The sequence below is a fragment of the Pseudoliparis swirei genome, chromosome 20 (assembly GCF_029220125.1).
Source record: "Pseudoliparis swirei isolate HS2019 ecotype Mariana Trench chromosome 20, NWPU_hadal_v1, whole genome shotgun sequence".
NCBI lineage: Eukaryota > Metazoa > Chordata > Actinopteri > Perciformes > Liparidae > Pseudoliparis > Pseudoliparis swirei.
Window position 1 is genome coordinate 11,095,292 of NC_079407.1, and position 24,017 is coordinate 11,119,308.

General features: G+C 43.6%; 3 protein-coding genes across 5 annotated transcripts in view; all 3 read left to right on the plus strand.

Annotated features, from left to right (window-relative positions):
• The first annotated feature begins 1,140 nt into the window (after positions 1 to 1,140).
• On the plus strand, positions 1,141 to 13,917 carry si:ch211-167j9.5 (tyrosine kinase receptor Cad96Ca). Of its 3 annotated transcripts, none has more exons than XM_056440618.1 (12): positions 1,141 to 1,695; positions 1,898 to 2,008; positions 2,100 to 2,193; positions 4,142 to 4,343; positions 4,539 to 4,677; positions 7,944 to 8,042; positions 8,169 to 8,329; positions 8,426 to 8,563; positions 10,067 to 10,178; positions 11,020 to 11,119; positions 12,618 to 12,717; positions 13,416 to 13,917. In XM_056440618.1, the coding sequence occupies exons 2-12, from the start codon at positions 1,972 to 1,974 to the stop codon at positions 13,527 to 13,529; spliced, it is 1,296 nt and encodes a 431-aa protein (XP_056296593.1). In that variant the 5' UTR covers positions 1,141 to 1,695; positions 1,898 to 1,971; the 3' UTR covers positions 13,530 to 13,917. The 3 variants fall into 3 exon arrangements, with proteins under 3 accessions (XP_056296593.1, XP_056296592.1, XP_056296594.1); XM_056440617.1 differs by having other exon boundaries at positions 1,940 to 2,008; XM_056440619.1 differs by having other exon boundaries at positions 1,940 to 2,008; positions 10,070 to 10,178.
• Positions 13,918 to 14,145: 228 nt separating this feature from the next.
• tmem97 (transmembrane protein 97) lies at positions 14,146 to 20,784 on the plus strand. Its single transcript, XM_056440621.1, has 3 exons — positions 14,146 to 14,553; positions 14,670 to 14,814; positions 19,507 to 20,784. The coding sequence occupies exons 1-3, from the start codon at positions 14,332 to 14,334 to the stop codon at positions 19,776 to 19,778; spliced, it is 639 nt and encodes a 212-aa protein (XP_056296596.1). The 5' UTR covers positions 14,146 to 14,331; the 3' UTR covers positions 19,779 to 20,784.
• Positions 20,785 to 22,219: 1,435 nt separating this feature from the next.
• The window catches only part of ulk2 (unc-51 like autophagy activating kinase 2), a 38,253-nt gene continuing 36,455 nt past the window's right edge, over positions 22,220 to 24,017 (plus strand). The window contains exon 1 of the mRNA XM_056440606.1: positions 22,220 to 23,253. Coding sequence (XP_056296581.1) covers positions 23,164 to 23,253 — 90 coding nt within the window. The 5' untranslated portion in view covers positions 22,220 to 23,163. The remainder of the gene's footprint in view (positions 23,254 to 24,017) is intronic.

Genomic DNA, 24,017 nt, shown 5'->3' on the forward strand with positions numbered 1-24,017 from the left:
GCACGCTCTCACTAGCCCGCCCCCCCCCCCCGTCGACAACGCTCGCAGTGGGTCACTTTCCTATCTCAGGGGGGCATCATGAAGGAGTTATGGGCATATTTTGAGTTCTGATATTGGGCTGGTTTTTGGGCTGGTTTTGATTGGCCATTGGGCTTGTTTTGTCACACAGACCTGGCAACCCTGAGGAGGAGGGAGGGGCGCGGCGGGGGGGGGGAGGAGGGGGGCTCGTGAGCATGTCGGGGCGAAATTCTCACTAGAACTCAAATAAATGCCCCGTCGGATATTAAAACACATTTGGGGGGGACTTGATGACAGAGAGAGTAACTTTTATTCTTAAATACTGATTAATGAAAAAAAAGTGTCTCCAGCAAAAAGGGCACTGTTCTCATCCAGGGCAAAAGGGCTGGTGCTTGAGCACCACTAGGGCTCTATCTGTGCACGTGCCTGTTGCTTCTGTCCATCCTGGAGAGGGATCCTCCTCTGTTGCTCTCCTGAAGGTTTCTTCCCTTTTTTCCCCGTGAAACTTTTTTTTCCCTGTTTCTCCTGATCCGATGTGAAGTCCTGGGACCATGATGTCAAATTTGTCATTTGTGATATTGGGCTATACAAAAAACTGAATTGAATTGAATGGTTTTGGCATAATTTTCAGGCTGCCCCCCTGGGTATTTACCTCTTAGCGTACATGTGGAATCACCTGCACATCCTTAGTTTTCCTAAATTTGGATGAAATGATATTCATGTCGGTCTACAGCCATTATAACGTTTCCTATTCCTCCTCCATCTCAATCTTTTCCTCACGTGCAAAAGGTTTGTGATCTAATGTTTGTGTGTTTATCAGGAAGAATTCTCCCTCGCCGGACCTTCACCCGACTTGATAACCAGTTTCTCCGTGTGTTCACTAACCTGTGACTGAAGATGACCAAATATCTGATTCCCATCGGCCTCGGTTGTGGACCTGCAAAACAAATAAAACTGCTTCGTTAGCTCCACCCCCAACATTAAAATGCTTCAGTAATGCATACAGTCCACATTTAACAAAGATAGAGACACCGATTGTTTTTCTATTTTAAGTTTGATAATATAGATTTCTTTACTAAATGCAAGACTTTTACTTGTACTAGTGTATTTTTACATCGTTAACTAACTTTTTTTTTTATCGATCTGAATACATGAAATTGAGGGATACAAATATCTTCGCTTCTCATAATTTCTCATAGAAATATAATAACTCCTTCCATATTTGAAGTTTCACAGTGAAATCTGTGAAAGTGGCTCTAGGTTTACGGCCTAAACTGGGATTCTCGTGTGCCTCGTTTTCCATTTGAATTTCACCTGAAACCCTTGAATCCCTAATAACTGGGATCAGTCGTTGCTTTATTGTCCCCATCTCTGCAACGTTTAGGTGAGCCGATCGGACCTCTGCTTCTCGCTCCGTCTATTGAGACTCCTGCTCCCCAGCAGGTGCACCGATGTGTTGCAGAGCGTCAGCACAACCCGCCCGCTGCGTGTGTTCACTTCCTGTGCTGCTGTTGTGGTTGACCCGGGACGAGAGCGCTGGTGACGAGGCAGACGCAGCACTTGGGGGAACTTTTGAGCGTTTCACAAGTGTAGCTCTAAACAGAACAAACAAAGACCGGAGACGGCCGACTGCTTCAATGTAACAATTCTCAAACAGGTGGTCATCAGAAAACACAGGTAAGGCTGTTTAGTAACTTGATCGAGTATTCAATGTTATCGTATGATCTTAATAAGTCTCTTATCATTCTTTTGGACTTCAGGTTTGACAGGATGTGCTTCCACCAAACATTTGTACTTTTCCCCTGCATGTAATTCATAATCAAAAGTCGAGTCCACATTGTTTGATTTGTGATTCTACGTTATTACTTTTGTTCCTCAGCTTTTCTGTTTTGATTCTAAATGCTACAATATCACTTTCCAGACTGAGGGGACGGCGTTGAGCAGAAGAGAACGATGTCAGCTGGTTCCACCCGTGGAAACGCGTGTTCAGGTGGGCTCTCGGGTTTTTACATCCACTTGTGTTCAGCGGCACACTGAGAGCCTGTTGGAGCTGACTGTTTCTGTCCTGCTGGCTCTTCCAGGTGGGCCCCTGGACCGGCTGGTCTACATCCTCATAGGGGCCCTGTGCTTCAGCGCCCTGGTGTTCACGCTGCTGGGCATCGCGTGTCTCAGAAAGTAAGGGAGGCTGAAATGAGTGGTTCTCTCTTTAAAGTTGCACTGTGCAAAATTGTTTCAAAACATATGTTTAATAAGCTAAAAAAAACACAAATTATGACATTTCCCAGACTAGGTCAAGAAGTGCAGTTGCCTTTGAGTTTGTGTCTCCATCGTGGAATATGCCTACTACGAACTATTCATACACTCTGTCACATTCATTGAATGTATTTAAACTCTAAATCTGTCCTTCTGTACACATTACATCTATTGTTCTGTCCATCCTGGAGAGGGATCCTCCTCTGTTGCTCTCCTGAAGGTTTCTTCCATTTTTTTCCCCTGAAGGGTTGTTTGGGAGTTTTTCCTGATCCGATGTGAGGTTTTGGGACAGGGATGTCTATGTGCACAGATTGTAAAGCACTCCGAGACAAATTTGTAATTTGTGAAATTTCCCCAATATACAAATAAACTGAATTGAATTGAATTGTTTCTAGATTGTGGAAACTAAAGTTTTACCTGGTTCGGGTCGTGAGAGATTGACCTCTTTCACAGCAGACTAACCTTGTCATGGTGTAACAGCACAGTTGTAGCTCACGACATAAAAGATGTCTACTTTACATTTACATATCCTAATAAGCCGACAACTAATACCTGCAAATGTAACGCAGCATTATTAAATCAGACCAAGAACTTTATCTGAACACTCCCATGTTCTGTGTGCAACACACAATGTTATCAAGTCCCATCTTCATCGTATCCCAGCAGCTGGGCCATCTCAAGCCATGCATTGTCCTTTACGGCTGTTGAGGTGGCCATTGTACGATATTGAGAATTGATAAGCCATCTTGGAGCTTCATCTGGAGGTCTGTCATCACTTGGATGAAATGCTTTTCATTTGTAATCAATATACAAAATGGAGTTCCATCAAATATTTTCTTCCCGCAGGTCTGTTCCATGGGCTGTGCAAACATTTACAAGAAGCCCACACAAATCACTTTTTATAAATTGTCCTGTGAGAATGGCCAACCCCATGATCTTCTGCAGAAGAACACGGGTTCAGCGAATGCCAGTGATGTAACTTGGATTACCATCAAATGTAGGCTTGGCATTTGTGATTCAGATGATGATGATTCTGTCGGTTCTTTTTGGCTGACTCCTCAGAGAGCTACCCGCAGGTTGAACTTTTGAGTTTGAGAGAATAGTCTCCACAATTATTGGATGGATTGCCATTCACATTTGTGCAGGAATTTTGTGTTTCCCTTTAGGATGTATTGCAATCACTTTGTTGAGCCACCATTAGGTCAACATTGTAATTTGTCCAGAGCTATGGTTTATAACCAAACATTAATGAGAAAAGACAGCAAGACATTCACATGTGCCTCACCTGTAGGCTACTTAGAGTTTACTGCTAATTAGCTGCTAACACTATATGAGGCTATAACATGCTGCTAAACATCAGCAGGTTAGCATTGTTAATGGGAGCTGATTAGCATGCTAACATTAACATTACAGCCCAATAGAGCTGCCCATGGTGGAACCATTGCAGTTGGCTTGCTGGTTCCACCATGCTGGTTCCACCATGCTTTGGACTGTTACTGTGTTTGCTGAGGATGAGCACAACAGCCGGCCGTATCTTCATCTCTCCCATAGTTTAGCCTTCTGGCAACATTTCTCTCCAACAGCTCAGCTTGGCCGAGTTGCTTTCATACCACACTGGTTCCAGTATGCTGGTGGCCAGCAGCAGCACTGGGTCCTCCACCAGGAGAGCAAGCCCGAAATCTAGCTAGCTAACTAACCGGCCTCTTCAAGATGAAATAGTACCATAGAAAGTTTTGTTTCTCACATCGGGTAGATTTGATTAATAAAAAAAAAAACCTGTGGTTCTTTTGCTGGAATATTTTTTTCCCTTAAACCTTGTCTAGTGTCCGGTATTTCACACTATACAGTACAGTACCTTTTCTTCTTGCAGATATCGTTCTTTGGTCCGGACCATTCGAGAGCTGCAAGGTAGCAAGTTGTTGCTGGATGCTGATCCTCAGCTGGAAGCTCCCATCATGCCTGTGGATCCGGTGCCAGCAGCGGGGGAGGAGGAGCTTCCTCCTCTCATTCCCCTCCGACAGAGAAGCACAGCCAGGACCTCCTCCAGGAGGCCGTGGGAAGGCCTGCAGCAGGTAATTTTCATTTCTCTTTTGAGCGAAAGATAGTATCACTGCATGTAGTTCAGGAGAGAGACAAAATCAGACAAAGAAAAGCGTTTGACCAGGATGATGTGGTTTGCATGTCCTCTCTGTCCCCTCTCCCAATCCATTGCTTTTTTCCCCTCGGATTTCATGTTGCAAAGTCCGATATTATTGCATTTGTTCAAGGGTCCTCATGTCACCAAGTCGGAGCTGAACTTGCTGCAGCTGATCAAATCGGGGAAGGAGGGGGTCTTCTACCAGGCCAGGATGACCAGAGGGACATGTAAAGGCCACAGCATATTCACCTGCAAGATCAGCAAGGAAGGTACATTCTTCTGTGGAGAGCCGGAGAGACGAGCCTCTCTTTGAGGCAGAGCTGCCGTGGCGGCAGACAAATGCAATCGCGTATTGAGGTGAAAGTCGAGGCACAGGGGCAGAACAACCACAATCCAGCCCACGTAAATGGCGAGGTGGATACTGTCGCTATAACACACATGTTGCATCCAAACTATTTTCTCCAAAATTTGTTTTGATGACCTCTAAACAAACAAACGCCTTATGGCTACATGTGTTTTAATATGTGCATCATTTCACACTCAGGAATGATGAGTCATATCGAAATCGTGCACAAGTCAATGTAAGAAGGATGCTGTGACTCATTTAGAGGCAACAATCAGTATCCATGCGAGCAGCAATCGCACACATTTCACACAGGAAATACTGCTCTAGTTTTTCTATTTAAGGAGAAAGTTTGTTCTTAGCTTGGCTATTATTCATATTTTTTCTTTAGGTGTCCCAAAATGCAAATTTGCTATTTTAATGACCATTTGTGCAGTTTTTTTTCTTCTTTTCTTTTTCTTTCTCACTCTGAAGAAAGCCAAAGCAAAGATGCCAAAGCAAAAACCTGCTACTTGTTGACTTTGCAGTGAGAAAGAAGCAAATGCTTGTCTCGATGTGAGAACCAGTGTTGTGTCACAGCTGGTTTCTGAGTGGAACAGGACTGCAGGTTTAAAGGTGGAATGTGTGAGATCTGGACAGAATTTTAGTCTAAACACATTAACAGTTGAACATTATCAACAGAATATGAAGAGGTTACAGTGTTGACCTCTGTCTACTGTGATGTCATAAGAGGAATGGTGATTAATGGGAGGTACATTCCTTCCCGGTGGTTGCAGCAGGGACGACAACCAGCATGACATCCAGTGTAAAAAAACGACAATTCCCACTCAGCAGTGCAGGCGGGCCAAGGCTGCTGCACAGCTGAAAGGGATGAGGCTGATGAGCCTGCGGAAAGGGGGTGAAGACAGGATAGGAGCTCAGGAGAGTTCTGATATTATGTGAAAGACAATGAACCAGGAGAAGACTGAAGCACTTATGTTTGTTTTGTAAACGACTTTTGTTGGCGTTAAGTTTACCTTTTTGTTAAGAAGAATCTAATTACAAAAACTTTGAGTTAAGGAAACCCTCGCCTGTCGTCTTGATTTGTGTACCCACGCCTCGCCTCACGATCCCGTCCTCTCAAGACATCACACTACGTTTGCCCTCATCGAGCCCAGGCTCGGCATCAGGACCTGAGTACGTTTGAGGGTTTGTTTATTGGATTAAATCCAAAGTGGCAGAAACAAGCCTTCAGTTCTGTGTTAATTCTTGTCCTGCTGTTAGTTAGTAGTTAACATTGTTGTATAAAACTGAGATTGTGGTGACCCGATGAAACGCTGACCCCTATGTGTTCGGAGCCTGTGGTTAGACCTCACACATTGCACCTTGGAGCTGCAACTGGCTGCTGCTGGTTTGCCTTGTTTGAGCTGACGAGCACGACTAACAGTGGCTCCACTGAAAGCATGCGGGGTCAGCAGGCTGTTAGGTAGCAAGATATGTGACACAACATATGTGTAACTTTTGTTTCTCGCTGTATTTGCAGCAGCGTGAATAAGTGTCGTGCCATTTGTCGTACGAAATCAAACAAAACTATAAATCAAACCGCCACTGATGCACCGTGGGTTTCGGTGTTGACGCATGCAAAAGAAAGTAATGTCCATTTCCGCCTATTATTATTCTGATAATTTATTTCTTAAACCAACAAAAAAGAACAAAGAAAATGTTGACACTTCCTCTCTGTACTATGGTAAAAAACCATTGGCCACCCTGGTGCATGCTGGTCCTGTGCCTACCCACCTCTACATATAACCACAGGTGCCCAGTGTTACCCAATCAGTGAACCTAAAACTAAATATATTAAACTAAACTACAACTATCATAAAAACAACTAACATATCAAAATATAACCTACATAAGCAATAAATAATCAATATTACTTTACAATAAAACCTAAATACAAATGTCAAGTTAAATAGCTCCAACAAAGAGTTTAACTACCATTGTTCAGGATGCTGATGTTGTGGTAAGAAAGTGTGATGGAAGATAGAAGCAGACGCCCACCTCTGCTTGCTCTCCCACGCTGAGCGAGTGCCGTGCTTTCATACACCCAAACAGTATTTTCAGATGTGTCCCTGGAACAAAATGTACTCTAAAACTAAACAGGACTTTTGATTTTGATATCTAATCTTATATTCATGTCAAGGTATTTACTTTGAAGGGTCAGTCCATCCAAATTATGAATCCACTTATTAGCACATTAAATACTGATGGAGGTGAAGGTGCTGACAAAGCGGACAGTGTTAGAGGCAATGGAAAGGGTGGATGCTGCGCTGCCATGACAGCGATATCCGCTGTAGCCGTGGGGTAAGGAGGGTCGCCAAAACCCTGGAGTCGATCGGGTTCGATCCCCTCCCCATTAGTTGCAGTCAGTGGTAGCAAGGCACTGAACTGAACCCCAGTTTGCCTCCCTTCCGCATCATGCAGCCACACTTTTAATACAACCATGGGTTGGGTTAAATGCAGAAAAAATAATTTATTGGGGATTAATAATTCTATAATGAGAGCAGTGCAGAGCAGCGGGGGAACTCATCAGTGAGGCACGTTCACCAACGTGCACTCAAAGCACTCTTGACCAGCTTCTATCTTTGTCACTTTGAACAGTTTTCACAACTGAAATTCTCTGAAATTCTTCTTTCGTTTTCAAAGAATTATTTAATATTTATTCAGGGAGTGCAATTACGAACCGTGTGTGTTCCAGGGTATCTCCAGCAGGGGGGCGGAGCTTAGTGAAAGGGCAATTGGCATGAACACCGTAACACCCCACAGACTTGACCCCTGTGCCACACAATCAGGGTGGAGAAGGTTTTGTGGGGCGACCAACAGAGTGCTGGCTAAACTAATCCCAATCTACATTTAAACTCAACCCAATACAAGCTGCACGTTGTCCACAGACTGCGTGTTGGAACAGAAACACGTGACTGAATTACATGCCGACTTAAGATTGTCATTTCAGCTCAACTTGGGTGTGATTTTATTTCCTATTTTGCTGTTTTAATCATGTTCCGGTTTTCCGTTCACAGTGTGACTCATTGTTATCCTCACACCTCAATGTTGGCAGCACCTTCTCGTTTCAGAGTTCAATGGATACAAATTGGAGTTGTTTCCCGTTGGAGTCCTCCTCGATTCAGTGTGTTTGTCTCTTCTTTCTGGGAGGTGTGCGTCCTAAGCATGTGGACATGGAGGCTTCCATCATGAGGAAACTGGTGCACCACAAGAACATCCTGCAGTTACTGGACTGGAACACTACTGAGGGTGAGAGACATGCATCCTCACACTGTTTCCTCCACAAGAATGAAATCAAATGAAGGAAGACGAGTCCTTGGTTCTGTTTCCTCCTCATGCGTCCTCCATCCTCTTTCTATGTTTTGAGCTGTGCAGAGCCTTACCTTCTGATCATGGAGCACGTGGGCGGTGGCACCCTGAAGACCTTCCTGCAGAGCAACAGGGTCCGCCTGAGTGCGGACCCCGAGCTGCAGAGCCTGCTCACCATTGCCTCCTATCACGTCGCTCTGGCCATGCAGCACCTGCGCTCCAAAAGGGTAACAACATGACTCCTGAAGTCCTCGGTAGGTTGTTGGATGTAATGTGCTGCTCTTCGTCCCGGGCTAAGCCGTGTCGGGGTGGTCTCCCCGCAGATTGTGCACTGTGATTTGGCTCTGAGGAACATTATGGTCAACAAGTTTCCCTGGGAAGTGAAAGTCGGGGAGTTCGGCCTGGCTCGAGACCTCACGCGCATGACGAGGCGCCGCAGCAGCCGCTGGAGAAATCCACAGGTAATAAGACGTGTCAACGCAGGCGCACACCCATAAACGCACGCGCATACACACGCCCGCGCACATGCACACGTACACGCTTACGCGCACGCGCATACACACGCCTACACAAACGCACAGGCATACAGGTACACACACGCGCATACACACATACGCAGAGTAAACTCTCCTGCTGTCAAGGACCGACTGTACAACCCTTTGCGCATATATTCAGATGTCCATTTATTTGAATGTTCATATGTATCGAAACTGGCAGGGTTGTGGTTTTCTGGGTCTAGGAACAAAGGTTTCACTCATGTAACCCAGACGTTACTCAGAAATATCTACCATGAGCTCATTTGTGTACACATATATATATATATATGTGTGTGTATATATATATATGTACAGCGCCGCCGCTCCCATTGCGCACTACGCGTTGCGCGTAGGGCACCAAGTCCTGAGGGGGCTCCACAAAATAGGCAACTAAAAAAATCCTCATAGTTATAATAATTATAATGTCGATATTATTTCAGTCTAGAAATATTAGGCGCCTTTTAGGCATGTATATCACAAAACAGGCAGAACAAGAGATGTATTTAATCGCTCAGCACCCTGTGACGTCGCTAGTGACGACACGGAGCACCGAACCAGAGTCTATAAGTAGAAGTGATTTCCAGCAAAGCAGCAGGGATTTGTGAATCTCACAGGAGAGGTGGGCGTTAGGCGATTCAGAATCGCCTACACGGGAGGAGCGATTCATAGGCGAGTCTGATTATGAATCGCCTACCTCCCCAACGGGGTGGGACGGTTTGGCGAGAATCACCTTGTGTGATTACTCCTACACCCCATCCCGGGGTGGGTTTGGTTCTGTGGGATTCACAAATGGGGCCCTATTTAACCCCTTAGTTTAGTTTATTTCGATCAGCAAAACTTGGTGCCCTACGCGCAGCGCGTAGTGCGCGTTATGGGAGCGGCGGCGCTAGAGACGATCAACAACAGACGGCTGTTTAGTTTAATAAAAGAACAAAGACGTGCTATAGAGAAAATTACAGGCTGGCGGGCCAATTTTTTTTATGTCATGCGATCTACCAATACTACGCCGCGATCGACTGGTAGATCGCGATCGACGTATTGAGCACCCCTAAACCGCAGCTACTCCATTCTATTATCATGAAAGTGATTTCTTCCGCTGTACGGGCACTTCATGGAGCTTGCCACTGAGTCGTCGCAGACTCGTCACTGTGGCACCTTTTGACTAGCTGCCGCACCTTTTGACTAGTTGCGGCATTTGCTGGCAAGTGCCAGTGAGTGCCAGTGTCGCTAGGGGATCTCGCCCCTACTGTCGCCCTGCCGTGATGCGCGCCGACACATCCGCGCACACTAGGGGGGCATCATGAAGGAGTTATGCTTCGGGCACCAACATGGTTAGCAGCGGTACTGTATATGTATATATATATAGACACACATTCCACATATTCCAGTTTCCACTAACCCTACTGATGACATTTTCCATTGGTGCAGCAGCGTGTGCCGCTGCGCTGGTACCCACCTGAGTACTTCAAGAACAGCTACTACTGCTTCAAGGGAGACGTGTGGGCATTTGGCATCGTGCTGTGGGAGATGCAGACATTTGGTGAGTTGGTTGCACATAACAGATATGATATGTGGCACAAAGTGACTCAATATAAGCTAGGGCCAAAGTGGAGACTTGTGCTTGCCTGCTTTAGTTATGAATAAACACATGTTATAATTGTATTTCAAGGCAATATCACATTCCCTCTCTCTCTTACACAATGTCATCAGTCTGGCTAAATAAGATAATAAAAATGATTGGTCTATTTGTTAAACTCTGATATTTGTGTATATCTGACAGTTATTTACAAAACAAAATAGAGCATGAAATGAAATCATCCTATCATGGTATCTTAAGAAACAGCAAGTCGGCCCGTTGGAAACTACCTCATGACTTGTCTATTCGAACATGGACGCTTTCCTTTTGGGATGTTGTATATATGGAGATCTCAACAGCTCGCATAAATGGAGCATCAGAAAAGACTTTGGACACTTGGGTCAACATTGCTGATTCTTTGAAAAATATGCTGTAGATGTGTGCTATAGCCCCTTACTTCTAATTGCGCATGTCCTTGGTCCCTGTCAATGTTATTTGTCTGTCTGTTTTTTGTGTTGTGTGTATATTTATGTCCCCCCCCCCATCTTTCCTCTCTGCTTTATGGTTCTGAGAGACTCCTTTGGTCTCAGCATATTGTTTGTAATTTGAAAGGGCACCATGTGTTGGTATTCCGCCATCCTGTGTGATTATGCTAAATAAAAACATTTGATCGCAAAAAAAGAAGAAAAAAAAGAAACAGCAAGTCGGCAAACATAACTTGTGTGATCAATCTAAAGATCATGTATGGTTTAAAAATAAATAAAAACATCTTGTATGGCTGTCCTAAATAATACTATGTTTTCAGGTACACTACCATACCCAAACCTGGAGACATCAGAGGCAGTGGTGTACCACATCTGTATCGGTCATAAGAACACAAACCCTGAAGGCTGCAGGCCAGAGATGTAAGTGAAAGGCATTTTAAATTAAATTCAATTCAGTTTATTTTATATAGCCCAACATCACAAAATACAAATTTGCCTCAAAGGGCATTAAAACGGCCGTCTCCCTTCAGTACTTTGCCAGAGAGCTTTACAATCTGTACACATACGACATCCCTGTCCCAGGACCTCACTAACTATCAAGTCTTTCCAGATCCTGCTTCCCACCTCGTCAGTCCAACTCCCTTCACCTGTTCTCTCACCTGCCTCTGATCACTCCCACCTCGTCAAGCCCTCATTCGCTTCACCTGATCTTCATGCCCGTCTCACCTGTTGCCCATTCCCTAGTTAGTCCCCGTCTACTTAGGTCCCCTCACTTGCTCTTGTCCTCTGCCAGATTGTTTTGTGTTTTTCCGACCAAGCCCTCGAGCGTTCCATCTTGTGTTTTCCAGCCCAAGCGCTTGTGCGTTACATATTGTGTCCATATATTTTTTGGTGTTCTGTTCCTGATGATACTCTGAGTAAAGATCATTATTTGCAGTTCTGTCTCCTGAGTTGTGCTATTGGGTTCACCCAAATCGTCCCATGACATTACAATCTGGCCAAGACATGGACCCAGCACACCCTCCTTCAGAAAGTCGGTTCGAGTTGATCGAAGACAAACTCCAATGTCACGGGACGATTAGGGTGAATGGGCAACAGGTGAGACGGGCATGAGGACCAGGTGAAGGGAACGAGAGATTGACTCGGTGGAAGTGATCAGAGGCAGGTGAGAGAACAGGTGAAAGGAGTTGGACTGCCGAGGTGGGAAGCAGGATCTGGAAAGACATGATAGTTAGTGAAACAGGCAAACAGGATGAAAACAACTAATAAAGGAAGGTGTGGAGCTGAACTGTGACAAACTCCCCCCAAAATAACCTTTTTTATGCTACTTGTATACTCGCCCCTGTATGCTGCATCTGTGTTCTATGACTTTGGAAAATAAAATAAAAGTTTGGTAGCCAATTAGTGTAAAATAACAATAGCTCACAGGTTTGTTTCCCCTCCTGTCCAGTCTATGTTTTCGTGTCACCAGACGGGTGCTAACCACCTCTGGACAGTGAGCTGCACAGTCCTATGGAAGCAGGAAGTCGTGTTCAATGCACCAGCTTCAATACTCAGAGCAGTGCTATTAGTTGCATTTGTCACAGGAATCAAACCCAAGACTTCTGGTTATGGGACTGAGGGCTCATGTCTTTATTGGGGACGTTAAACATCATCACATTGCAGAAGGCACTAACTAATGCCATGCAGCTCACAAAAAAACATCCCATGGGGCTCATAAGACAATATGTTAAACTTAGTCATGTTGTTATCGGAGTTGGATAGCATAAGAACTCAGTACCACATCTTGACGAAGACAGTATTGACCCAAACTATGAGTCTAAATCTGCAACCTGATTCTGAATAGTGTTCACAGTAGTTTTACATGAGCACCATAACATCATGAGAACAGTTCTCCTAACACGATGAATCCCTTCAGACTCCATATCATGCGAGACTGCTGGCTGGACCTGTACAGGCTGAGGCCCTCGTTCACGGATGTCGTCTGCATGCTGGAGAACATCATGGAAAGCGATGCGGTAAGGAACACCATCTTTTAGTTGGTGTACGTTATTGATTATTCATCTTTCAAAGGTCGTCTCATTTATTCTTCGTCTTTTCAACGTTTTTCTTATTATAATTTGTAAAGGAAAGGAAATGAGGAAACAAGCTCAGGTAACCTTCATGGTGCCAACAATAGTCTCAACCTTATTAATATGTATCTTAATCAGAATGCAGAGTATAAGTCATATTACTTTAATCTAGCATGGCTAAAGTTGTATTATGTAACTGTTATGACACCAGGACAGAAGTAAATTCAGAATAGAAATTTAGTGAACATTTCCTATTAGATCAACTACACCTGTTTATCTTGCACATCACTATTGTGATGTTTCTAATTAGATGACCATTCAATCCAACGCAAAGATATAACATGCTTCTTTAAATATTCATTGTTTGGCTCTCGCTTACTTGCAAATGTTAGACACATTATTCCCTCTTTCTGAGTGGTGAGAGACCCCCCACCACACACACACACACACACACACACACACACACACACACACACACACACACACACACACACACACACACACACACACACACACACACACAACAGCATTTAGAGCAGAAAATGTACATCTTTTATTCTGAACTGTTTCTATGTTCAATTCAGTTTCATTTCTGCAGCTGGAAAACCCGTAGATTGCAGTGTTTTTATTTGATTTGTTTGCAGGATTATGTGGATGTTGAGAATCCTCAGCTTTTGGTGAAAGATGAAGATGAATATCGGGAAGCTAAATGTCTCCAGGCAGCCAGCATCCTTTTGGAAGATACAAGTCCAATGTAAATACCAAGGCATCAGAAGAGGCTCAATTCTGGAAACTGGAAATCCCCCTGGGGACTGTTAAAGTAATTCTTCTTCTGTAACTTAGAGGCTACATTGTTCTGCTCGGGGTCTTCCAAGTTCTGTCTGAAATAAACCGTCTGTGAGATGAGAGCAGAGAGGACAGTAAAAGGATGTACCTTCATTTTCTTGTTCAGTAATTATTTTGTCATGTTCTATGTTTTGCTTTGTAAATCTTTATTTTATTTTTGATCTTAAAAAAAAAAAAAAATGTATCCAGCCTACTGATAACTCAATTTAAATGTCAATTTTCTATGTGCCGTTTATAAGTTCATATTCTTTGGTCATAGCAGTTTTTTACTTTTTGAAATAAACATATTGTGTTTTCTTATTTTCCTATTTAGTAAATTGTGTTACGTTTATACTTAAATCCAAGGTTTTTGTTTGATTGATTCAACTATGGCGTTTTTCATTGTTAATTAATTTCCCTCCAAAATCAAGAGCCTATAGAACACATTATGTTAACAATGGATTATTATAGAACAGAAATTTCATTTCAACCAATATGCATACCAACTTTTATTATATATAGCATACTATGAATCTAAATGGACACATAGGTAGATGAGGTGTGTCCTTAATAAATGCTGAATTTAAATGAATTTTTACATAAACATTAATAGCGGTTGTAAAACGCTTACATTTAAGTTTTCAGAAGTATTTGTATGAGGGAAGCCGACATTTACGAGGAGCACCTGAAGCCGCGTCGTGGTTCAGCCACGCCCCCGTCTCATCGCGAGAGCCAATGGGAATCGTTGTATTGAACACGCGTTTCCCCCTTCTCCCAGTGACGCGCCACCTTGGTCCCACTTTATTATCTTCATTATCATTGCTACAGAATAAATCAGTCAACATGTCTATCCGTTTGTTGGAAATAGTCTTTTTCTTGTATTTTGCCTCTCACATTCCCATCACGTTATTTATAGACCTCCAAGCGCTGCTGCCCGGACACGTGTACCCTCAGCCGGTAAGTGTGGAGCCCGGAGCACATGGACATGACAGCCCCGACAGAAAGTTACACGTTACTATCGAGTGTTTGGTGGCTCCGAGACAGTTAATGACCCTGTGGCTCCTCTCCGCCAGCTGAAGGACCTTCTGCAGTGGTATGCAGAGGGGTTCAGGGACCCCATGATGCTGGACCCGCCGGCCTGGTTCAAGTCCTTTATTTTTTGCGAGGCTCTGCTCCAAACGCCGTTTTTCCCGGTCGCCGCGTATGCGTTCCTGAAAGGTCAGTCCACGCAGGACGAGTCTGGAGGCGATACAGATTCTGCTGGAGTTCTTATTTCATATTGTGCCTGAACGTGTTCCAGCTTCATTGCGTGTTGCCACATAAACGCACATGAGCAGGAATGAATGGTCGCATGAAATATTATTTCACAATTGCTCCATGTTCTCCAGCCCTAGGTCCTCTTAATGTGTCACCTTAAGGATATGTTATATCATAGAAGTAAATGTTCTTGACTTTTGACATGTATAGCTCCACAGCAGACAAACGGATTATTTACCATTGAAACTGCATTAAAACGCAGTAGGGGCGAGATCCCCCTAGCGACGCTGGCACTCAGTGGCACTTGCCAGTAGTTGCCACAGCTACTCAGTGGCACTTGCCGGCACTTGTCAAAAAGTGCCAGCAGACGGAGGGTCGGCCAGGCGCGTCTGCGGCATGTCTGCGCAGTGACGAGTCTGCGACGACTCAGTGACAAGCTCCACTGAAGTGCCCGGACAGCGGAAGAAATCACATTCATGATCACACAATGGAGGAGCTGCGGTTTAGCTAGATACATACCTGCAAACTTGTCACCTTTCGGTGAAATTCACCGTTTTGAACTCAAAATAGGTCATCCACGTGAATCGTGGAGATCCGAAGAGTTTTTGTTTTTTGGGGGGGGGGTCACCTGGCCCGCTGCCGTTGAGATTGCAGTGAGACGCGGAGAAAAGTGTGAAGTGGTGCTCTTCGCAATAGAACATCTTTGATGGGACGTGTCGCGTCTCGGCCAATCAGCGTTCAGATGTCCACAGCGTTTGGGGGTTCAGGTTAGCTTGAATGTTAGTCCGCTACATCTGCTGCTGTCACGCTGCATGGTGTAGCGATACTAACAAAGTACCCGTACGTTAAACACGATGTGATTTAGCATATTTTTAGTATCGATACTTCATTAAGAGAGCGATCAGAGCGCACGCGCTGCTCCGTGTCGAGCTGTCTGCGCACACTGCGCTGCGCAGCTCACAGCGAGAGAAGTGGCGCAGCTTTAGAGACCGACTTCGGCTTAAAAAATAAAATGATGCCAGAAGTGAAATGTTTCAGTCTGTAAAGTTGTGTAACTCTACAGCTGCTCATCCTGATGAACTCTGTATCATCTGGTCAGAGACTAACGGCCTCATAGTGTATAATCAATGCTATGATGGAACCATGTAGTTTCATTCATATCTGGCTGTATTAATACTAATATTACTGTCATTTGTTAAGTGTTGAAAAAGTTGGTAAAAAGTGAACCATACAGATGTTTTATTTATTACTATTATAGATAAATATACCAGTTTCGTATTTATGGTACCATATTGTTTTTATGGTATTGTATTGAATTCTGGTATCGGGTATCATGCTATTTATGGCAGGTATGTAATATGTATAGAAGTTATCATATGAGTATCGTGACAAACAGGTAGAGACAGAACAGATTCAGGGAAAAGTCCATGAGGACTGTTCAGGCAACAAAAAAAAGGAAGTTTGTTCATGAATGACTTTAACCATATTATATATAATGACAATGTATATTTGTTATTACTATCATTACAGGGCTGAGTCAGAGCGGAGGACCTTTTGTTCTTAAACTGTTTATTATCATTATTTAGATTTGTGGTCAGAACAATAAAATGACTGTAGTTGTGGTTCTAAAAGCTTTGAGGCTTCAAACAACGTGGATGTGGTGTGGTGACCAAAAAAAACAAAAAGTCACCTGCACCCCCCCCCCCCCCCCACTGCGGTCAAGCCAGCCGCCACTTCGAAAAACAGTCAAGCCAGCCCGCACGATTTTTTTCAGTACAAAAAAGTACTGGTACATTACGGTGCGAGTGTGTGAAAACTGTTTTCAAAATAAGAGCGAACTTCCGGTGAACGTGATATGATGAAACACGTCTTTAAATACAGATATAGTGATAGATTAAACTAATTGAAGAGATGAAAAATCACGAATGGTATTCATGCAGAGGTCACCATTAACAAGACTGCAGTGTACCTTTTTTGAAGAAAGTTTCAGATTTGCTTTAAATAAAATCCAAATATTGCCATAATATTAATCATATTGATTTCTCGCTAACTTTAAAGTGAATTCATTCAAAATCTACACAGTAATATCTCATGAGAATAATCATGGACCTAGCAGAGGTCACCCTTAACAAGACTGCATTGTACCTTTTTTCAAGAAAGTTTCAGATTTGCTTAAAATAAAATCCAAATATTGCCATAATATTAATAATATTTGTTTCTCGCTAACTTTGAATTGAATTCATTCAAAATCTACACAGTAATATCTCATGAGAATAATCATGGGCCTAGCAGAGGTCACCATTAACAAGACCGCAGTGTAATTTTTATCAAGAAACTTACAGATTTGCTTCAAAGAAATATCAAATATTGGAAATATATTACTATTATTTTCTTTATGAAGTGCTTTCATTTAGAAATCAAACGTCAGAATGTCTTGATCATCTCTGGATGACACATTGAGGTACTCTACCATGAATCAGAAGTGAAAGACTTTAGCTTTTATTTTGAAATTCTAAATCAGAATATCCCAATATTGGAATAATTACTTTATTTCATTTAATGTGTTCATCATTAATACCATTCATGATTTTTCATCTCTTCATTTAGTTTAATCTATCACTATATCTGTATTTAAAGGCGTGTTTCGTCATATCACGTTCACCGGAAGTTCGCTCTTATTTTGAAGACAGCTTTCACACGCTCGTACCGTAATGTCTGGTATATACGTGTACTGAAAAAAATCGTGCGGGCTGGCTTGACTGTGTTTTTCGAAGTGGCGGCTGGCTTGACCGCAGTCCCCCCCCCCCCCCGTTGTCACCTTTTTCACCCCTCATGAGTTTGCAGGTATGTAGATAGATAGCTAAAATAGCTAGATACACAGATGGATGTGTGTGTATATATATATTAAAAAGACACTAATTAATATATATATATATATATTAATTAGTGTCTTTTTGTAGACACTTACTGACAATATGCAATAAGATAGTGCTGTACATTACTGCTGTACTGTATTTAATATTGTTTTGCTACTACTACGTTTCACTTCGTAACCTATTACACTTATATACCATGATATTGTAACGTCTCGGACGTTATGGCACTGATGACACGGAGACGGGACGACGTTATTAATCCTCCCTTTATTGGGCATCCACCAACACAGACAGCGTGTTCCTCTCAGCTTAGCAGGTCGAACGTCAACAACAATGGTTCCCGTCAACCACCCTTAACTCCCGTTTTCCGACAGGTTAACCCCGCCTCCCCTCTACTCCGCCAATCACAGGCACGCCCCCTCGACCAGCATGCACGGTGCCACACTGTGATTGACAGCCACTTCACAGGGTCGCTACAATATATTACGAAGTGAAACGTAGTAGAAGCAAAACAATATTAAATATAGTACAGCAGTAATGTACAGCACTATCGCATATTGTAAGTAAGTGTCTACAAAAAGACACTAATTATATATATATATATATATATATATATATCCATCTGTGTATCTAGCTATTTTAGCTATCTATCTATCTATCTAGCTAAACCGCAGCTCCTCCATTCTGTGATCATGAAAGTGATTTCTTCCGCTGTCCGGGCACTTCAGTGAAGCTTGTCACTAAATCGTCGCAGACTCGTCACTGCGGCCGACCCTCCGTCTGCTGGCACTTTCTGACTAGTAGTGGCACTTTTTAACTAGTAGTGGCACTTTTTGACTAGTAGTGGCATCTGCTGGCAACTGCTGGCAACTGCTGGCAACTGATGGCAAGTGCCGGCAAGTGTCACTGAGTGCCAGTGCTTACACTTTAGACTAACAGTGGCATCTCCTCAAAGGAGAATTTCATGGAGGTATAACAGTATGACATGGTAAAAAAAATAATTATATATTTATTATTATTAAAGAAAGGCGGGTACATTATACATATCATGGTATATAAGTGTTATATATTACGAAGTGAAACGTAGTAGTAGCAAAACAATATTCAATATAGTACAGCAGTATTGTACAGCAATATCGTATTGCATATTGTAAGTAAGTCTAAAAAAATACATTATCTATGCAAGTCTGTGGCACTTGCCACTGAGGTGCCAGTGAGGTGCCAGTGAGTTGCCAGTGAGTTGTCGCTGAGTACTGGCACCGAGCGGCACTTGCCACAGACTTGCCACTGAGGTGCCAGTGAGTTGCCATTGAGTTGTCGGTGCCAGTGATTGCACTCGCCCTCTCTCTTAAAACGCCCATCTCCCTTCAGCACTTTGCCTCAGAGGGCTTTACAATCTGTACACATATGACATCCCTGACCTTTGACCACACATCGGATCAGGAAAAACTCCCAAGAATTCGAAAAATAACTTTCCCGGGGAAAAAAGGAAAGAAACCTTCAGGAGAGCAACAGAGGTCACGTGTACAGAAGGAATCATTACAGAGTTACAACACATTGTATATATATATGTATATGACAATGTATGAATAATTCGTCCAGACCTCCATGATCCACGAAACAGAAGAAGGTAGAGAGAGAGGGGAGGGGGGGGGGGGCATCAGACACAGCCAGGTCCAATGGACCCTCTGACACGTGAAGTCACAAAGACTTGTTCCCACAGTGTGTCCTGCAGCCTGGAGCTTCTTGTGATCACAGTGTGCTTCTTGTGTTCCAGGTGGCTGTACGTGGATCAGGACTCCTGCCATTGTGTATTCCACACATGTGGCCACGACGCTGGTCCCCATCCTAGCTCACATCCTGTTCTACCAGTTCCCTATGAAACCCCACCCTGGTCCCCAGACCCCGCAGGACCGCTGGCTGCTGGTCTCCATCTACTTACCATATCTGCTGGTGCCCGTGCTGCTGCTCCTCACCATGCTGCTGTCCTCCACATACAACCCCACCTCCACGTCTGGACACAAGTCCACCAAATCCAAGAGGAAGTAACGGACCAGACTAAAGCGATCTAATCCACTCTGATTTAAGGAGATAGCTTCCTACATTTCTCAATTTCTCAATTGTATATGATTTACATAATGGGATTTATGATATTTGAGGGGCTGTGTCTGTATGAGTCAAACTGCATCACACTATTATGAAAATAATTTCTCCAGTTAAACCATTGAGAATGAGCACTTTTAATGTTTTTCTTTAAAAGTAAAACAAAAATGTTGAAAATTTGTTGTGTCTTTTATCTGAACCAAAGGGAAAACAATACACTCATAAAGAACTCTGCAGGAAATCAGGATGTTCAAGTTCTTCTAATATGCCCTTATGCATATTATGAAGATATTTCATATCTCCTGTATATATGTTAAGATTGATAACATTGTATATAATATTTTAGCAGTTTAAAAAATAAAAAATAAATATACACTTTTATTAAACCCCAAGGGGAAATTAGTTCTCTGCATTTAACCCATCCTTAGTTATTAAGGAGCAGTGGGCTGCAGTGATGTGCCCGGGAAGCAACTGGGGGTTCAGTGCCTTGCTCAAGGCAAGAGGTCTCAACACAATGTATTAGTACATATTTCCAGCTTTGTTGTAGAATTGCACACACTGATATTCATAGATGAACTCTGTGACTGGACACATTCTAGTTAAACAGGTGTATCTGGTTGACCAGTGGGGTCAACTATTTTCTATTTACAGATCAATGTTTTGCATGCCTATGTTCTGACCATATGGATTTATGTTTTACATGCCTGTGCTCAGCATTTCTACCTGAAATGTAAATAACTGACATCTAGGTTAAAACCTAAGTTGAAGCTAGTTAACATCCATAAATGGATGTAAAGATGACACCCATGTGTGTCTCACCCCACTTCTATGTGGTGGGTTAGTTCGGGTATAAGTTAATGTGGTTTCTTCAGAGAGTTGACGAAATTCTGCAGTCCAGCAAACGGTGCTTTTCCTCCCATGATTCATGTTCAATAAATAACAATTGATTTTCGACTCCAACCTCATCTGTGTTCAATCAGAATCCACTAGCACAATATCCATAATGATGGCGGTTAGTCAGAGTGACTCTAAAGCGAGAGGTACAGCACCTCTCGCTTTTTTCCTGATACATCGGCAGCCTGTTTATAATTATGTATATCACACAGGTAATGTTCCCCGTCTATTTAATGGTTAATCAAAGAATTACTTTGATCACAAAATGTGTATCAGTTAAAAGTAATTTCTACACCCAAAAAGTTTTACATGGTGATTGGTGCGTGACAATTAACACAAAAGTATGAAACTATTTAATAGAATATGATAAATAAACTTATAATATGTCCGTTATTAAAGTGTTAGAAGTCTTGAAAAACTCAATTGGATCTATAGATTATTCTGCTTTGTTCATTCATTCTGAAGATATTAATAGACTTTTCTAAGCGCAGATCATATGTTTATATATTTGTATTGCTTTATATACATTAATAGAATGTAGTTGGGGAAGAGAATAAGGAGCCATTGCAGTTGCATTCAGAAGTCAGCAAGTATATTATATTATATTAAATGACAAAAATAGTATTTGCAGAGCTATCCTTCTCCAGCCGGGGCCTCTGACCACAGGTTGAGAACAGCAGCATGCCGGCTCCGGGTCGACCCGCGGTGGGCTAGTTGCAGCTGAAAAAGTTGTTCTAGTCTGAGTTGAAAGAGTTTTCTCTTTGCTGAACTTGTTTATTTATGTTGATCATATCAGGACATCCGTATTAAATTGAGAGTGTTTCATAACAGTTCAATGTTCCACATAGTGTATTTCAGCTTATCTACTCTCTCATTCTGATATGTGACCTTGACCCTAAATGAGCACAGTGTCCCCAGCCCGAAGGCCTGTGTATTTATGTGGCCTGTTATGTGCTCAGCTTGTGTTCTTAATGCAGGAATGCTTGAAGACAACATTATACTTATGTACTATTGCACGTATGTTTTCAGCCACCAGAGGGTGACAAATATATACACTTTGTAGGTCACTGTAAGAAAAACGATTAGTAACTTGTTCGCTGCCCTGTGTCTAAAATGCAACTTGTATGTTCACGATAACTGATGATTCATGATCATATGTTGATCTATTCTCAAGAAAAGTAAAGATTTCCCCAGTTTACACAAAATGCTATGTTGTCATCAGTGTGCTTAAACTGTAAATGTTGTACACATTAATTAATACAAAATAAAATGCATATTCATGTAAAATAGTGTTATTTAAATGTATATCGTTGTTGTTGTTTTCGTTTTTTTAAAGGCGTCTTACAGCCTGACTTAATTACTCTCCTCCAACGGACTAACCCTTGCAGCGGAAGGAAATGTCTCCGGCTGGCTTTCGCGCAAGAATACACTATAAAAGCCGAGTATGGCACTCGCTTCCTCTGTTGTTTAAGTCACCGTCCCGACGCGCGAGCTCCTCTGTGGTCGCGTGACGGACCTGCACAGCGGCTAGAGCCCTTCAGCAGGTCAACGTCCAGTAGCTCAGCGTGGAAGAACATTTTTTTATCTCGAAGGCGACCTTCTACACCTCCTTGTGCTGAGGGTAGCGTTAGCTGGGCTGTCCGACTAGAAGACGGAGGAAACAACGAAGTGTCCTTCTCATGTCACACGCGCTACGTTCATGTTAACCGGGGGAGATGGGGGGTGTCTAGTGGAGGACGGGTCGAAGAGGACGGCTCGTGAGGACTAACGCCGTCAGACCAACGAAAACAAACGACGGTCCCGTGTTGACATCTAGATGTTGACGTCCTAGCTCGCGGGTGTTAGCCAGCTAGCTGTATCGCAGACTGACACTGTCCCCAGACGAGGTGACGTTACCCGCGTATTGTTGTTGGTGCGTGTCCGGAGACCAGCGGCGAGGAGCCGCCGTTATGTCTCCGTCTAGCTAAGCTCGGTGTCGGCAGCAGCTTTCAACCCCTTTTTAATATTAATTTGTGCATGGTCATGTCCAGCGGGGGGTGGCATCATGTAGACTGTCCCTCAGCACGGGTTCGGTGACCGGAGACACGCGAGTGTGTCCCGTGAGCCTCGCAGCCACCCAACTAGGTCAGAGAGCCACTGGCGCTGATGCGCTTTAGCTCGGGCTCGCTGCTCGCCATGCTCATCCCCATCTGCTCTGCGTGATACAACAACGAGACCAGCCTGTTTCCGGGTGGCGAGGGGCATCTGATCGCGTTATGCCCTCACTGCGTCTCTTATTTATGCAATAAGGTGCACCGGGAGCAGCCTGCCATGAAGTAACGCCGCAGCATCACCGCGGTTGAGAGCATCATTTGCTCCGGTATTATTTTCTGACTAGCCCAACATTTAAGGCGATCCGCCAGCGGGCTGGACCGGGCTGGACCACTGGCCCGCCACGATGGAGACGGTGGGGGATTTTGAGTACAGCAGAAAGGACCTGGTCGGACATGGAGCCTTCGCTGTGGTGTTCAAAGGAAGACATCGGAAGGTAAATAAACAGTGTTGTCTCTCCAGCTTCTCTTGCAGGATAACAATGGGGGTAAGTAGGCAGCTTCATTGCAACATCTGGGTCATTACGTTGCGGTGGAGAAAGCAGTTCTGCAGCAGCAACTGTGGGCTGTCACTTGTTTTTCAGATGGTAATATTGCTCATTCTCTATCCAGTCCGGTGGTCCCACACACTCAGACTGTGGCAGGTGATCTTCCTGTCGTTTCATCACCCCGATGGGAGTTGTATCAATGCATCTATGCCGCCTTGTTCATTCATGAAAGGGATGAATCAGGCAGCAGTGAATGACTTGCTGGCTACTGAGGCAGGAGGCAGGTGGGAGGATGGGGTGCAGTGTGTCTTTTCCTTTTTTTTCTTTTAAAGATACACGCCTCCCTTATGTAAGAGCTGCACAAGGTTCATTCATACCAAAGCACTGGAACATCACATGAGACACAATGCTGGGAAATAGAGTTAACTCGCTGCTGGAATGAGTTTGAGACGGAAAGGAAGGAGATGACATTGAGTCAAACAGATGGTCCTGAATTCCACAATGAAAGCCACACAGGAGCATCCCAGGGCCCCGCTGGAGCCTTCTGGGCCGAGCAACAATCCATAACTTCAGCCTGGAAAGCGGAGCCGAGCGTCGACCTGCAAACCGTCACCTAGTCATTGCTGAAGGGATGTTCTTCCGGCAGCACATCCGTCCACTGCTCGCATGCCTTCCTGTCTGGTTTAAAAATGTCCCGGCTTGTGATCCTTGTA